Source organism: Triplophysa dalaica, chromosome 14 (genome assembly GCF_015846415.1).
Source record: "Triplophysa dalaica isolate WHDGS20190420 chromosome 14, ASM1584641v1, whole genome shotgun sequence".
NCBI lineage: Eukaryota > Metazoa > Chordata > Actinopteri > Cypriniformes > Nemacheilidae > Triplophysa > Triplophysa dalaica.
Genome location: NC_079555.1, coordinates 8,987,732 through 9,005,969, shown reverse-complemented (window position 1 = coordinate 9,005,969; position 18,238 = coordinate 8,987,732). Strand labels below are relative to the sequence as shown.

Below are 18,238 nucleotides of genomic sequence, written 5' to 3'. Positions count from 1 at the left end.
CACATATAGCTTTTATTAGCCTACATTCTTTCCTATCATAATAGTGATCAAAGTATATGAGATTTTCATTTACAAGAAATGAAAAGAAAAGAAGCATTCTCTTAATGTTCTCTGACTTTCTGTAACCAGTCACGACGTGCCAAACTCACCGGACTAAAACCCCCTCCTGCTGTATATTAAACATCAAACATAGACAAGAGGCATCGTTTCACTGCAAAGGCGGCACAGGGCCTGCATGTGAAGTGACATTTAGGTGTATTTACACAGACTGCTTAATGCTGCTCAGAGGTGGCAAAACTGCCTTTGATACTAGCTGACTGTTGGGATAAAAGGCATAATTGAGTCATGCGTCTTTACACAGAATTTGAAGACCGGCAATTTAAGATGCATGTAAAGAACTGTCTTTTAATTGTCCTATTATCCCTAACAAGTTATTATTTGAATATCATCCCATTGTAGGATTAAGGACGACTTAAAGAGTGATACACAGAGTATTGCTTCCTGTTAAACACACAGACACTCACAAAATAATGTCACTCTCAATGTGTTTGAGGTGCAGCCAGCTGATCCAGCTCCCCTTTAAAAGGAAAACTCTTTAACTACAATAATTTTTCAGAAAGACGTACTTATACACACTCTATTACATAAGCAGGCAGAACATTTGGGCCAGTCACCATCTGTAAAAACTGTAAAATGAGTTGTTCACCTAAGACCTTGATGCTTCACGCACAAAGCAATGCTTCTCATGAAGATCTAGAAGTGTAGACTCTTTGCTGCATCGCTCTTCAAAATGTCAGAGGATGGTATGGAGCATAATGATATCCGGGGTATGCTTAACTAACTATACAAACAACAGAGAGCCTCATATTTTTACTGTACTGAGTGATCACAATATTTTACACTTTTGCACTTGTAAAAAAACAAAGCACAAACTAGGTTTTACTGAAGAAAGGACAACATTACAGGTTAAGCATGACCAACAAATAATTATATGGCATAATGACAATATAACTGTTATGTAACATTATATAGTTATACTTAATATATAGATAGTGGACGAAATAACCGTACCATGTGTCATGGTGTGACAACGGCTCACTCCATCCCCTTCCTTTTGATGCACTATGGTGGCTGACACAGGACTAAGATGTCGTCACGTTTTTGCTTCTTTGCTGAATGATATAACGTATTTACGAAATGCGCTCTGAAGAGCAGTTTGTCCGTTTAGGGCTACTGTAGAAACAACATGGTGAATTCCATGTAAAGGGACCCGCGGTGTATACAGATAGAAATAGCTCATTCTAATGTAACAAACGCTTCATTATGTAAGGGTTTATACACCTCTGAAGACATAGTTATGTATATATTAAATTGCATTTCTGTCAATAGATACTCCAAAAAACTACACACAGCCCCTTTAACGCATTTCCTACATTTATTCTGTGATACATTTATATAGTGTGAAATGATTCCCTTTTTTTAAAGGGGGGATCATGAATGTTAAGGCATTAAAGACGTGGAATCAAACAAGGTGAGCTTAGGTGTAAATTATGTGAGTTCCACACTGTGATCACGGCAAACCAGCCAATCAAGGTGGTCTCGCTGAAATATAATGTGTTATTTCTTCTCCAATCTTCCCCTGGGTCCATCGTCACATTTTAAGTAATCTCACCCCGAGAGCTATCAAGATCTGGCAAGCCATGTGAGTTTTTGAGGCTAAGCGCAAGAAATCATGTGTAAATCACAGGCTTAAATCTGTTTTATACAGCATTGCCAGGGGGGCATGTTTCTGTTACAATCCCCACTGCCTCAAATTCCAATCTTTCTAGTTCTACCATTCACCAATTAAACTAAATCCAGACGGTACCTCACTGCTTACCAGCTTCAGAACTGTACTTCTTTAATCTGGCTCGATTCGAGAAGGCTTTGACAAACGAGGAGGGAGTGGAGGAAGGGGTTATGAACCTGCTTCTAGCTCGAATGTCCACTTTGGATGGGCCGTTCATGGGACGGATCATATGATGTAAAAGAGTCATTCTTGGCAACACAGACAAAGATGTCAGTGAGTGTGCGGCAAGGAGAAATTCTGAAAAACAAGTCAAAGCGTTTACAGATCAAACCCAAGGGCCCCGAAGCCTTGGCTGTTTTTGGACGAGTGCAGAGGCTTTTCTCAAAGATACCCGAACTGAAAAATACAGCCCTTTCAATAAGGCACATGCAGGGGAAGACAGAATGTAGAGGGGTCTGAGAGTATAAGCCTATATTGCACACTGTACATCTACAACCTCTGCAGAAATTAACCTGGTTAAACTATTTAAAAGCCATTTTTCATTCAAAGGCCATTTTGAGGCCTTGAAAGGATTATTCACGCAAAAATGAAAATTCTGGTATCATTTACTCACCTTCGAATTGTTTCAAATTTATATACATTTCTTTGTTCGGATGAACACAAAGATATTTGGAACACTGCTTATGACCAGACAGGAACTTACTATCTTGGTTAATGGGGGGCAAAATCTGTTTAACCTTCTCAGATCCGCTGTATCAAAATCTGTGTAAAGTAACTTAATCCATATTTAGTGAAAACTACATATTGTTCAAAGTAAATATAAGAGATGAAGACTGTTAGCAACATCTTTGGCATGAAAGTATTTTTATTTGAATCGTCCAGCTTGGCAGGTTCATGCAACATGGTAACTGCCAACTAATACCATTTGCTGGCTGTTGTGCATTTTGCAATCTTATAAGTCAAATAAATAGCTCCCAAAATCGTTTATGTTATTTACACAACAGTCTAAGTTAATCATTGATAAGCTACTTAAAATTACTTTTCTAATAAAGCTATTTAAAATGCTCTAAAATTAAAATATTTCAACCTTCCGAATACTGTAAGTGGAAAGATTTGCAATTGCACATTAACTTCTATACGCTTGTTAAGTTGTGACGTAAGGAATACTGTTTCAGGGTCCAAGCAGCCACTCACTTCAATGGAGGGTATTATAAGAACAGCCAATCAAGATCAATGTTTATTCGCGAAACGCTTATAAACTCAAAGTGTACACTATACATTCTCCAGCCTCAGATTCTCCAAAAAATATTTTAATAATTTGTCAAAATGAATTGCAGTGTAGCCCTTTGTGATTTCGTTGTGGAGATAAAGGATGGGATAATGGGTTTTCTGCAGTTTTACATCATTTTTTATTATTTTCCCATGTCATCTGATAGAGCAGTTGGACCTGGAAACGGTATATGACCTTCAATGTATGGTTGTGCGTGATGTCAGGCTTAACAAGCGGATAAAATGTATGACCACTAATTGATCATTAATATGTTTAAACCTTATGTTCTACTAAACTAAGTTAAAGTGAAACTTGCAGCCTAGAAAGTTAAAATGTATGCAAAACCATGTTTATAACTGGCAGCTCCCTTTATGAAAATAATAAACCTTCAATGCTTGGGTCCCTCGTGGCTAAAGCAGTAATGTGCTAACAGTGCAACAAATAAATTGAAACACCGTTCTTTCTTTCTTTGCCAATTCATCACCTGCCACACAAGACCCCTCAAACTAGTGTACTGTACCTCCATCACACAAAATAAAACACATTCCTGTTATTTCATGTTATTTTTCAGAGTCCTTTGTGGGTCGAGTTCATGGCCACTAATCGGTTTATATTACAATTTTACGCCCTCATTTGTGTTGGTTTTAAGAGCTCTTTCTAAGGTCCGCTCCCTTATAACAGCATTGCTCTCACAGTGAAATACTTGCAGTATCGACTTGAACAGCAACAAAATATCACTGCTATTAAAAAAAGGCTCTCCATCTCTCATATGCCAACACAAACAAACAGTGATTGTTGGGGCTGTATTGCAGAGGCGTATAAAAGGTGGCTTTATGAGCATGTAAATATTCATTTGTTGGCCATACTGTCAACAAACCTATTATTCCCTTATCCTTCTACCCTAAGGCTGCAAGAAGAAATGTAAGAACGCACCCTTGCACCGTAACATCATCAGCATTAGGGAAATAGTAGGAAAATACATTAATATCACTTTGCATTAAGGCTGATGCAGCAACACATTACTCTATATCTAATGCCGAGATTTAAAAATAAAGACTAATGCCTAGATTAAAGGTGCTGTGAGACTTTATACGCATTGCTTTTAAAAGGGATAGTTTAAAAATAAAAATAAAATAAAAAAATTACTCACCCTCTAGTCATTTCAAGCCTGTATGGCTTTTCTTTCATCAAAAGAAGATATTTTGAAGAATGTTGGTAACTAAACAATGGCGGTACCCATTCACATCTACAGTATAGACACCAATGCAAGTCGATGGGTACCACCTTTGTTCGGTTACCAACATTCCTTAAAGTAACTTATTTTGTGTTCTGTAGCAGAAAGAAAGACTCACCATTTTGAAATTACATTCGATTTTGATAAAAATTGCGGTGAACTATCCCTTTAAGATGAAGTGTGTAATATCTCTACTACTTGTATCAACTAGCAAAACCACTGAAACAAGAACATACGAAAATCCCTCCATCTGTCACTGGTTCTCCTTACACATAGTCCCACCACAAACTCATGCCATTTAGTTGTGACAATTGATAGTATCAAGTATTGAAGTATCATAACACACAAATAAATAAATAAATCACATTTTAAATCTAAATTATTATTATTAAAAGGTGACCCTTTAAGCTGTTAAGAACCATTTTCCCTTTATGATTCTACATTTCCCCTCTGAACACAAAGTCTAGACTCGGTCTAGTTAAACCAGCAGTGATGCAAGTTACTATAATGATGACCAAAGGAATTCTACTTGACCAGTGGTTCATAAAGCAAACATCTGGAGAGATGCAGATTACATTTCCGACAAGAAAGGATAAAAAGCTCCCTTTGCTCTATTTTTTATTTCTCTTTTCATAATCTGAAGCAGTTATCTCCTCAAGGGCAAATTTCCACCCACCAGTATCCCATATGTGCACTTTCATGCTTAAACACAAAAGCATGCACAGAGTGATGAACCTGTGGTAATAAGATCTGGGGCCTGGGCATATGAAGAAGAAATGGACAGCTCGCTAGCCCCCTGACTGGGACCATCTGGCCGAGGTGCTATACGTTCCTGATTGCTATTTTGGCACTCCATAAAGTGACAGCAGCACAGTTTAGGCAAGGGCAGACACAAGGGAAAAGCACCAGACACATTCATCAAACCCTACTTCACTGACTAGCTTTCATAACTTTGTCAACACACAATTTGCTGGAGAAGGACATATCCAGACCACTATTGCTGAGCTGAATCCACTAATAATCTTGCTAAAGCATAAACATGGACTCAATATTCAGTTTATGTAAAAACCATACTTAGAATCATACTTTAAAAGCAACAGACTGGAAAACACTTTCTAAAATTAGTGTATATAAACTCAACTCTTTGTTCTTCATTTTTTATTCTTAAATAATGTGTTTAATCATCAGAAATCTCAAGGTCAAAGCAAAATATATACTGTAAGCCATTTTATTGTATATCCATTGTCAATGGGATACGTCTAAATGCAAACAAAAACACTCTTTTTCAGCAATATTAGTATTTAAAAATTGAAATGACAAAGGTTGCAAGTTAAGGCTAAATCTCTGAGAGGAGAGATTGCGTTTGGGCCCAAATGTAGGTTTGTAATGATCATTAGTAAACTTAAATTTCTCATAAAAGAAAGAGAAGTTTGTTTAGTCATTGCTTTCATTTCTAAAACTAAAACCAATCATGGAATTGGTCCCTTTAAAAAGGTACTTTGGACAAAAGTGCACAGTCTTCACTCTTCATGGAAAGCACCATGTGGGTTCACCAGTGTAGAGATTCATTGAGGTAAATTGATTAACCTAATATGTAATTAAGATGCAGCGGAAATGATTATATTTGGGATCTGTGAAGATGAGCTATAAGACTGTTAGAAGATGAGACCAAGATATTACTATTATGATTCCAAACACCAGAGACTTGACACAAAAGAGTCTCAATTAAAATGGAGACTGCAGTGTAATCTGTTGGGATGGATCTGTTAATATTTCTGAAGGGCTCTCCTTCTGTCACACACTAAATTTAACTTAATTTACACATCCTATAAATACAGTACGACTAACCTTACCCTCTTATTTTTAACGGTGGTGCTGCAACTCAACCTACTTTTCAAAAAATGATCTAAAATGCCATAGTGGGGTGAAATGGACATGATCAAGATGTTGAATTGCCAATTTGTGAATAAACAGTAGTCAGATCCAGGAACCCTAGCTATATTGAGTATGGATATAAACACACCCTACATGGATTGTGTTTGTTGATAGAACATATACTCAAGTTTTTACCTGAAGCTACTTAATTAAAAGCACTGTATATGGACAGGAAGGCATTTATTTAAGAGCGAATTTTCACAAGAGACTTGTAAGTGTTTCTAAGAGCTCATTTTGCCAACTAAAAAACCACTTTACTTGGGATGTGGAGATATTGATTGGTCCTTCATAGACCTGATTCACAACACTATAGACCCAAGGGAAAAATGTTGTAGAGAAACAAATGGAGGCAAGGGTGTAGATATCAAAAGCAGTTTTGTTCCAGTTAACCTGAAATGCTCACACAGTTTTCCCTCGAAAACGCTTATTTAATCCGGATATATGCAAAAGCACAGTCCCTCATGCATGCCTTCAGAAGCTTAGTTTTATGAACAAGTTTAAAACACACATTTGCACAAACACTTACACCAGATGTGCATTGTACACAGAAGTGGGACAGGTACCACGCAGCCAAAAATAAAGTTTTAATGATAATAAATTGTTCCCAAAACATGCTCATGCATGCGCCACGTAAAAATAGAAGGAAAATGGTTTATGTGGCACATTTAACAGACTATGTATCACTTCAGACATGCAAAGTACTAACCTCACTTTTGTTCTATTTATAAGACGAACGTCATAACATTCCAGATAACCAGGTACTTTTCTCATTTGAATACAGGTAGATCACGCAAATTTTTCCAGGTCAGGCTTATATAAAGAGTATTAGCAGACGATGAAGCTGTTTTGATGGGTTCCCTTTGGAAATGAGTGGGCGTGGGAGCACCACTGGGGCACTGGCGAGACTGTTGGGAATATTCAGATGAAGTTTCTTTCTTAATTCAAAGCTCTTTTTGATACACAGAAACACACAGACTTGTACCAACACAACAAACAACAGCGTATCCCAGTGATGATTTGGGTAAAGAGCGACACATTTTTTCTTGGACTGTCAAACGATTAATCGCAATTAATCGCATCCTGAATAAACGTTTGTATTTACATAATACTGTATATGTCTGTGTAATGTGCATATTAATTTTGCATTTATAAAAACATACACATACATGCATATATTTAAGATAATTGTGAAATATATAAATTAATAAACATTTATATATAATTTAAATGATTGGTAAATATAAATAAATACATGGAAATATTTCCTAAATACGTGTATACACATGTTATAATATGTTATAAATATAAAATGAATATGCACAGTACACAGAGAAAAATTACATAATCACAAGCTTTTATTCTGGATGCGATTAATCGTTCGACAGCCCTATACTTAAGCAGGGATCCCATAGAATGGGTATGGGATATCGACCACATTTTTGCCACATCCACAGTTTGTCTCTGCGTACAAATGCTACAATTTGTCTATTTATTTCCATGGGCATAAAACAGCAATTCATAGCACATACTGATGCAGGATACATCACTTCAAATTTAAAGCCTTTTGAGCTGCTCTCTCGCTAACTCCCTTCATAAGCAATTAAGCAAATACTCCTAATTCTGACTGCAATATTATTTCTCAGTTCTATTTTGGGAGGTTTTTGAATATAGATTTGCATGCGGTTAGCGCACAGTCTGGTAATACCCAAGCTGAGTTTTTCAAGACTTTAGGCCCTTTGTCAGGACAGCGAAGTAGAACCAGAGGGCTGAAATGGCAAACGCCCATCTGTGTCCATCTGGATGCCAGGCACTGGGCAGGAGGCCCTTGCCTGCCACAGACCAACGATTTATATTTTCAGTCATTTATGTCAGTCAGGATTCAGGACGTGTAAAACTCTGGTAAGGTCACTGTGCCTTATGGAGGTTATTCGGCTCAAAATGGCAGCCATTTTGGCAAATTACAATGTAATGCACCCGCAGCATGACATGACGTGTTTAACAGCAGGGAATCACAATAGGTTGAACAGACTTTCTCCCACAGGCTGTAGCGTGATCCACCATTACCCTACTTGGTTCTAACAGTACAGCCACGTGGTTAGAGATGTGTCAGGTAAACATCCTCCATATTTAAATAAAGGCAGAGAACAACAGGCTCATACAACAGACTGCCACAGACAGCACACGAGAACATCACATGGCAGGATGTGGGAAACCGCTACACTGTTTGTTTTTAAAAAGGGCGTAGCTCACTGGTCACATACGCTGCATGGATGGTCACATGAGATGCTTGCCTCATTGATGCTGGGCAGAATGCGTGTGAGTGACATTGCCCACGGACACAGACTTGTGGAATGTGTTGAGAGAGAGGCGAAACAAGATGTAGCCATGGCAACAGGGTCAGATCGGTGGAAGGGAAGAGAAGATACAGGAGGGTGATAGAGATGAGAGGGGGATGTGAGATTGCATACAAAAGCCGACAGATAGGAGAGAGAGGGAAGGTAGAATGATGTGAGGGTAAAAAGAAGTGGGCGAGAGACATACAGAGAGCACAGAGACAGAGAAAGAAAGGGCATAGAGATGTACTAAGGCTGGGCTGTTGAGCGAGCAGTTCCAATAAAAGCTTCACACCTCAGATTAAAAAGGTGTGAGCCAGCTGGCCTCCACAGCCTGAAGGAACAGAGGGCCAAAGAGTTAGTGTGGATGCATGCGAGTGATCTGTTCTCATCGTAAGCGTATACACACAGTTTGAAGACAATTTCAGAATTCAGTGCAACCAGCGAAACGCAAGGTGAATGGTAAAACCACTCAGTAGCGTTTGAAACATGTTTATCGGTCTGTCAAACATAGACTTATAACCTACTAAACTTAGTAACAGTCACTTTCAAATGTACGCAATGCCATATTGCTATCTATAACCTCTCTTTCTGGGTGCATAGATATCGTGTCCTTCAAGCTCAGCTTCCTGATATGTAACTCAACCTGAAAACAAAGAGGTTCTCAATTTCTCAAGCGAAAAAATATCTTAATCGATGACTGCTAGATATTTCAGATGACTGTTCCCGCCGTATTAACGGCTTTGGTTTGATTAAAATAAAATATTGCTTCCTGCTAAGCCAAATTACTTCAAAGACATTATACAGAAAGAGCTCTTGGTAATGGGCACCGCAGGATTGAGACTCCTTATATTCTCACAACAAAAGGTATTAGCAGAGAATCTAGCAGAGGCAAAGTAATTTCACCTTCAGCTTTGCCTCCCACCCATGATCATTTTACTTTTGCATTAGGTAATGGTTTCTGATTTAAGTCTATCATTCTTTAAACATCATCTTCTATATGATCAGAATTTGCTGAGGCTCTCTATGAATTCATTTGGAAAATGTGTCTGAATCGTAGTTTAGCCATTTTCCGTAATGGTCTCTCTCCGCATTTGAGATTTTATTTAAATCTTGATCTTTCCATGATGTAAACCCAGTAAGAACTTTTATCTCGGCCGATGTAGCTTTTTCTTTAATACTGCGAAATCACATAAACCATTTCACAGCGTGCTTAGCAACAGACCATGGCCGCACCTAAAAAAATGTGCTGGATCGCACTGAAGGCTATTTTCTGTTGTCAGTGACCAACCCGACTCCCCTGAATTATCTTAAATCTAAAAGTATACACTACAGTACATTTTCTACATTTATCTATCATAATTGTGTCTTCACTGTTTCCCTCGGCTATAAAGCAGAGTGCAATAGTCAAGCAAATAAAAAATGCCATTATCCTTACCATCACATACATGATTTAACACATCTTTAATATTATATCATCCTACGCATTCCCACATTATTATACACAGACACACAGGTCAAAATGTTAAAAACAAATCCTATCATTATGAAAAATATGAAGCCTTGTGCTTAGGGCTGTTACTTTAATGTGATTATTTAGTACAAATAATAACAAACAATATTAAATGGCCCCTAAGCCACAAATACATTTCTATAATCAGGAACTTTCTAGCTGTTTGAACAATTGAAGCTTAAGGTGTCACACAAATGCAGGTTTCATGCATGTAAAATTGTATTTGAAATATTTTTTAAAGGGCTGTCAGTTCTTCCTGTGCTTATTAATGCTAAAAAGGACAGTATGATATAAAGTAACATTACACCTGATCGTGTTAGATTTATTATTCATAATAATCACATTGCAATTCCTTCTATGGGAACTTCATTCTTAGCAAGCATTACAGCTTATCAGGGTTTGTGTTGTACTCACTTTACGCTCCTTGTCTCCATACTCCAGCCCCAGTGTGTCCATGGCACGCACGATAGCAGCCAGAGACTGGATGGTGTTGCTGTAGACCACTGGCTTGTACTGCTTCACGTCATCGCCAGAGAAACCATCCTCGTGGATAATCCTGCACACACAAAGAAAGTATGTTAGAGAGTGAAGCTGTGACGTGTTTTTTTTTTCCTAAACAGGCAAATAGAATAAAAGTATGCTATTAAAGTATTGATAGAAAGATGTCATATCATGTTTTTAAAGCTGCCATAACACATTCAGTTTCTGCCAATCTCATATTAATCTTGAGTACCTATAGAGTAGTATTGCATACTTCGTATCTTCGAAAAAGATTTTTGCTTTGATCACATTTATAAAAGATAGACACAACTGTACGATTATTTCCGGAAAAACACGACGTCCTGTCCGGGATGTGCGTGGGGAGGAACTAAATCAAACAAAAGCCTGCCCTATATCATCGCATTATCCATGCATAAGTATTGATTCACGCTAAATTTGTGTTGTTTAGATTATGCATGTACACGCCGATTGCCAACCAAGCACAGATATATGACTAAGATTCGGGCCTCGTAGGTTGGCTCATGGGTGGGCTCTTTCTTTCGCCTTGGCGTGCTTTTTCAGGAGAATTGACCAATAAAAGGAATAGGATCCCTGATATGAAACCGGGATCTAAACTTATAAAAAACTTCCTGAAACAAGTTGAAGTGCTGGGAGAGGGTATCAAGCACAGAAAAACGACATCAAACATCCAACTTGTTTTTCGACAAGTTAACCATGTTAAGAATGAGAAGCCTGCGTGCATCCCTCTAAGTAAATTGTGTATAATAATAAAAAAATGGATTGAAACACTAAGATGTTCATATACTTTCCAGAATGAACGTATGCGTATGTAATCCAACTTCATGGGATTCAACACGGACGATCAGCGTATGTTTTTTACTATCTCCGGGCTACTCGGTTGTATGAGGTTCGTTCTACACATTGTTGCATATGGCTGAATCCTGCAGAATGGGGTGGGGCTACACCCGTCATCCCACCCATAACAAGTACCATTGGTTAGCATCAATTATGCAAAATACCTCAATGTGCCCAAGGCGCATTCCTTAGCAAGATTACTTTTTTATTATTTTATTTAAATTATAGCAATACGCTTTACATTTACATTAACAAACCCAAAAAAGATGATTTTGAACACACAGGGATGCAAGAGCCATTCCTTATTCATGATAAATTTGAGACGTGGATAAAAACACTCAAAATACAGTTAGTGATATGATCCAAACACCTTGTATTTGTCTCATTGCTTTAAGAGGACCGCAGGGCTCCATCCTGATGCCTTACACTGGTCTTTGTTCCTCAGTCTTCATAAATTTAATTAGTTTGCTTTATTGCCATTAGGGTTAATATACTTAATTGCCAAAGCCACAGAGTGATAATTATATTTAACATGAATGATTCGCATCGGAGTTACTCAACTTCAGAGGCCAAGAAGGCCACATATATTATCCTATATTATCTTCTTCCCATGTAGATCTAAGAGAATTCAATTGACAGTCAGTAGAAAGACTCATTTGTGCATGAATGTGTAATCTTTAAGGGTGCCAAAATATTATCCGAAAGTGTGTTTAAATCCGTTTAAGATTCAAAATGTGCATCTAATCTTTTTCTATGCATGTTGTATTATTCCACAGCGCCCAGTGTTTCGTATCGCATTCAATTTGGAAGCTCACAGCATTTCTTTCGAAGTGGCATGTTCAGTACTTAGAGAATATCTGTGTATCAGGGGGTTGAGTCCTTCGAAGATAAAACCGATTCTTGATCTCCAACCCTAATGTGTATGGTTCTTTTGGGAATATACTGGAATTAATATCACGGATACAATGTACATTGCAGTGCACTGGAACTAGAAGCACAAGATCAAGAGAAGAAATGATAAATTATTTACCCCAGATAATCTTTATGCAATAACAAAAGCTGTTAAAAAAATTGCTGTTGTCACTCAGGTCAAATAATTCTCATCTCTCTCAGGTGTAGTTAATCTTCATTTTGTATGGATACATCGTCGGAAGGAAAAACAGATTAGCTGCATTTTTTCGTTATTATTTATTAGGACAAACCGTGCAGAGTTGTTCATCTATTGTTCCTATCCGGTCTGCATAGCAAAGCTTTTAATTATTTAAATTGTCTGTGCATTTCCGTCTATTGTTTAGTCTTTTTCACTGTTTAAATGTTAAGCATTCTTACAAAATGCAGTAGGAAATACAACAGCATGAACGTAAAATCTCAGAAAAGTAGAGCATTTGCAGCATAAAAGGGTGTGTTTTCCACAAAGAAATGGACATGACTGTGCTGCAGCCAAATCACAAAGGGGGGCCCGACTTGCACTTGGTCCTTCCCTAATTCAATTGGTTTAGTTGAAATTAGGTTTGGACATCTGTCCCTTCTGCGATACTGAAACTTGGCCTGTGCGATTTTGAGACGTATCATGTCTGAATTACGCTTTGACCCTTTTAGTGTGCAAATGTTTTTGTTGATGCACAATGGCATTGCCTGGTCTGACAGCTAAAGCCTGTGAATGATTGTGTCAGCGTTCTGCACCCCACTTGGTTTTACTGGTTTCAGTAAACAGTGTTAGTGTGGCATGAGAAAAGCCAGACAGACTTGCATAGCCTGGCATTATGCAGACCAGACATCACACTAGTTTATTAGACTGGTGCCAGGGAGAGGTGTGATGGGACATGTATTTGGGGTTTGATATTTCTGACAGCTTTGTGTGCACACACATACACACCAACTCAAGTGAGGTGACGACTGTATACTTACATTAATAGCTAGTCCTTGAAAAAAGTATGAATATGAGGTAACATTGTAAATCCATTCTGAGAATTTTCTCTCTCGTTCACTTCTCTCAGATTACCACTAAATAATTCAGGTGATAAAAATAACAAATGTTTAGGTTCTTTTGAAAGTTTTATAAATAAAAACACCGGTGTTTGATTCCCGGGGGAAGATGGAAACATTGATCTGTTTTAAATGTGAGACACTGAAAGTAGACTCTCACTGATAGGGCTCCTGTTCCAGTCGACCTGGCAAAGAAAAACCAAGGGCCACACACACACACACACACACACACACATTTAGTCACTAATGTGTGCTGGACATCAGGATTTTGTCCTGAAGCCAAATCGGTTCCCACAGGTATGTGTGCCTGTAGACTAGAATGAGAGCATGTTGGGGTTACACCGACCAGTCAATTAGACCACTGGACGCATCTGTATCGACTGACCATGAATAACATGACCTCAGTTTGCTTTATACACGTTGACAACAGGAGAAACAATTCTGTTTACAAACTGCATCAGTGTAATTAGCTTTGTACAGTAACTTGAAAATATAAAAAATTGAGGGAAATTAAAACCCTGCACTGAACTGCACTGTTTATGTTAAGCATTTACATACAAGCCAAAATTCCTTCAAACCACCGTAAAACTAATTAGGTGCCTCCCAAAGGCTGACAGAAACTATCAGCAAGATGGATGTGACATGTTTTGCACCATTTATTAAACACTTTCTGTAACTGGTAACATATGGTGTTTGCAAAGCCAAAATTACAGGTTCGATTTCCAGACAAGACAGATAATGATAAAATGTGTAACTTAAATGCACCGTAAGCTGCTTTTGATATGTGTCTGCCAAATGTGTAAGGGTACAATGCAAGCACTATGAATCAAGGGATGGATATGTGCTGCTCAAATGTGCGTATGTGCTATTCAAATCAATGCATCTTAGGTCTTGCCAAAATTTAGAGAAGGCTGCTGATGCTGCACAAGTCGGTGACTTTGACAAGTCAATATTCGTGCAAGCTCCAGATTGTTCTTATGACTTTGCTCAGGCCTGCACTGAATGTGTATTTCCTGATTAAAATATGCGTACATAAATCTGCATATGGTGTCTTCTTAAAATTGTCAAAATTTGAATGAGATAATTGAGTTATGATTAGAGGTCCTGTGTGTAATTGTTGGAGGATCTATTGCCAGAAATGCAATATAATATAGATAACAAATTCGTCACCCTTTGATTGTTCTAAGATATCTGGAAGATTGTGAAATCTCTCCCCCCAATGACTCGAGTAGTATTTATTTTCCCTACTATTGCAGTAAATGGTGGGTGAGGTCTGGCATTCTTCCAAATTTCTTCCAGTTTGTTGGACAAAACAAAGAAATGTATACAGGTTTGGAACAATCAAAGGGTACATTTTTGGGTGAAATATCCCTTTAATACGCATTCTCATTTTTGATCTGATAGGCCTGGTATTGTGAAGCAAGCATGAGGGAGAGGAAAGACATTTCAGCAACCTTTCCTTCACTTCAGGAGAACTTATTATAGAACAGCTCATTAAAGAAGAGAGAGAACAGAGAAAAAGGATCATCTCACATTGGAAAACGTATATCAGTCATGCATGAAGATTTCCCACAGTATGTGTCTCGAGAGCTACAGGATCTGGCCAGCTTGAACTCGTAAAATGAGGTTATGACAATTATCCAAACTGCGCCATGTGACCTGTAACCTGGGTTGAGTACACCTGGATCACAATCAAATTTATAAATTTATCTTGATTCTGCCCAGCTTGGGGATGGCAATGGATAGGAAAATATTCATGTTCATTGTCAGCAAACGTTCTAAAGCTGTGGGGTGGAATGTTAGTGTGTATCCCAAGTGTGCACACTAGGCAGCCAAAACAGAAATACACTTACACACGTACACTCAACGACCCACACTACCTCTTTCTCCTATCACCTAGAACTGGCTCATGTCATTTGTAAGAGAATCCTTTGTCCTGATGGTGCTGTTGAGAACTGTTCCTGTCATCACCCTCCGGACGTGGCCACTTATCCCACCGAATGCCGGGAGGGACATCTATTTATAACGATAATAATCATGGCTTCGCTTCTACCCGAGAGTTCGCAGGTCAACCCCCCTCTCTCATCAGCCGAGCATCTGCCCAACATGTACACACACTGTCTATTCCCTTCTGCTGTGTGCAGATGTATCTGAGTCACATTCAACTGGATCCATACTGGATCCATTCACATATGGAAAACTGAAAATACAACACGCTGACTGTTATCCTTTCATTTTCTCGATCTCTCTCTCTACGATTTTGTCTATGTGGATGTATTGTATTGCGTTTTTCTCTGTATATATCCTGTATATATTCTATACTTGTTTGTGGATATTTTTTTTCCTGTAAGTGCTATATAAATATACTTGAATTGAACTGATGTCAAAATTGCGGTTTTATAATATCAGCACGTCGGGAGTGTTGTTTTGGAAAGCGGTTGTACGGTTCATTGTAAAATTCATCAATGAACTGCATTTGGCTTGTGGTCGTTTCAATCCATTTTACACATGAAACCACATTCTTATTACAAACCGAGACTGCAAAACAATACAGATTTCTTTCATTCAATCCAAAAAGAATTACAGGAATCTACTTGTATAGTCAGTTCAACAATTTTTGTCATACTCAACAATGATTTTTGGCATACTCATTTCAGGCTACTGGTTTGGACTGGTTATGAATACATAATATGGCACAGCCAGCCAGTTGTGTTAATTTGTCACTCCGTCTTTGAAAATGGTCGCCTATAGGCCGCTTCATTTTTGCGATTTAACACTTGCTAGCCCACTTAATCGAAAATAAATGCAAGAATCTTTGTACTTGTTATTTTATACAGTTGTTATTATTTAGTTTTATATTCAATTTTAATTTAGTTATATATTGGAATAAAAAAATGATCTGACACAAATATGACCGGTCACTCTTCACAATCCTCCTTTATTGCACTCTTTGCAAAAAGCTATAATTTTGCCACTGGCCTTCTTTATTTTTACCACATAATATTAAAATAGCAACCTCAAAACTCAAAAGTAACTAAGAACTAAATGATTATATATGTACTTCAATACATATTGTGATAAATAAATTTTAAATACTAAATCTTACTAACCACTCTTGTTAAATGGTCTAAGCACTGAGGTCTTTTGAGTGACTGATTTGATGGGTTCAGACAGTGAGTCTCGTGATTTCAGTGTTTGACATTTGAGTTGTTTCAACAAAATGAATCGGTGCAAATGATTTTGAGAACATTCACACCCAGCTGTAATTCATGTAAAAATATAGTCAGAATGCGCCATGTGAAACTGTCTTTCGACTTCGCTTTTGGTTAAACTGTGACAGAAACCGATGTGTTCAACTTCATTAAGCGCTGCGCAGAATGATCAGAATATGACATCAATGTTCTGTGAGAGTGTTTTAAAAGAGTGCTTTTATGCTGTTCGGTCTGCGCAACACCGAATGAAGTCAAACACACACTTTAGTTTGGAGACGGAGGGAGTGATGTGCTCTCTTCACGCTCTTTCCTGCAATTATCACAAGCGTGTCATTCACCACTCATAAATCACCTTAAATGTTAAAATTTGTTTTATGCACCGGTACCAAAGGGACCCTTTGAAATTTATATTGCAAGTTATAAAAAATGATTGGATTGCATTTGCGAGCATTTTGGTCGCAGTCTAGAGCCCTGGTTTTGCTGCAGCTCCATGCGTTACCAGTAACTTCCGGGAACTATTGAGAGGCTCCCTGAATCGCCATTGCTGTGAAAAAACTGTTCCATTGGAGTCAATAGAGTTGACGAAGCTCTCTCTCTCTCTCAATACTTCTCTTGTGATTCACGTTTCCAAGTAACCACCCCTCCCCCCTTTGCCCACACTGGTGCTGCATCCCAATTCGCATACTATCTTTCCTAAATACTATTCAAAAAAAGAATTAGTATGTGCCAAATCGTAGTATGTTGAAAAGAGTATTCCAAAGGATGGTCTACTAGTTCCAGAAGAAATACAAAGAGCAGAATGATGCACACTTTAACAACTAATATTACCCACAACTCACTACGAGTAGGCGGAGTTTAGTGACACTCCACTGCATTAATAAAATTAAATAACTGATGTGTCACTACATTAATGAATATTACTACAGATTTAACATTATATATGGAACAATAAATTAATAAATACTTTTGTTGTCGTCTGTGTGTATATTATTTTGCTACACACTAAAATGTATATACTTTTGCATAGCAAAAACAGTGCATACTTTTAATGCATAGTAAGTAGACGAATTGGGACGCAGCGCTGGTCATTTGTCTTCCTCTAATTTTGGCCGCCATTGTCATCTCCATGGCAACAGAGTCCAGAAGAGGGATAGAATACATAAAGGATAAATGAAACAAGGCTTCACATCCACAGCATTAACCAGAGGAACGTGCATGCAGCAGCTGACTGATTCTTACAGCAAAATCCAAGCTTTCACCATGCAGCACGTTTGGGGTTAAACTATCAGCTGTCCCTGAAAAATGATTTCACTGTTAGCGATGGGGCAACATCTGAACTTTTCAGCCACCAAAATAGGAAGTGAAGACTGTGAAAGAAGAACTGCTCCACTTTGCATCTGTGTTAGCACAACAAAAGGCCACAGGCCAAGCACCTACTGCATCCCCAATTATATCTTCATTAAGAGTCGCTTGTGTAATACCTAAGTTCCATTTGTGTATGTGTGTGTGTCTGCACCCCAGGGCCAAAGGCTGCTGGAAACTACTGACAGGTGAACCAATTTATACATACATACAGTCACCAGGTAAAGGTTACAATGATACTTACAGTC

At 38.1% G+C, this 18,238-nt stretch overlaps 1 protein-coding gene across 2 annotated transcripts in view; it reads right to left on the bottom strand.

Moving 5' to 3' along the window:
• Nucleotides 1-18,238, bottom strand: part of gnao1a (guanine nucleotide binding protein (G protein), alpha activating activity polypeptide O, a) — a 71,544-nt gene that overhangs the window by 44,882 nt on the left and 8,424 nt on the right. For both annotated transcript variants that reach the window (XM_056765635.1, XM_056765636.1), the window contains exon 3: nt 10,489-10,630. In XM_056765635.1, coding sequence (XP_056621613.1) covers nt 10,489-10,630 — 142 coding nt within the window. The remainder of the gene's footprint in view (nt 1-10,488; nt 10,631-18,238) is intronic.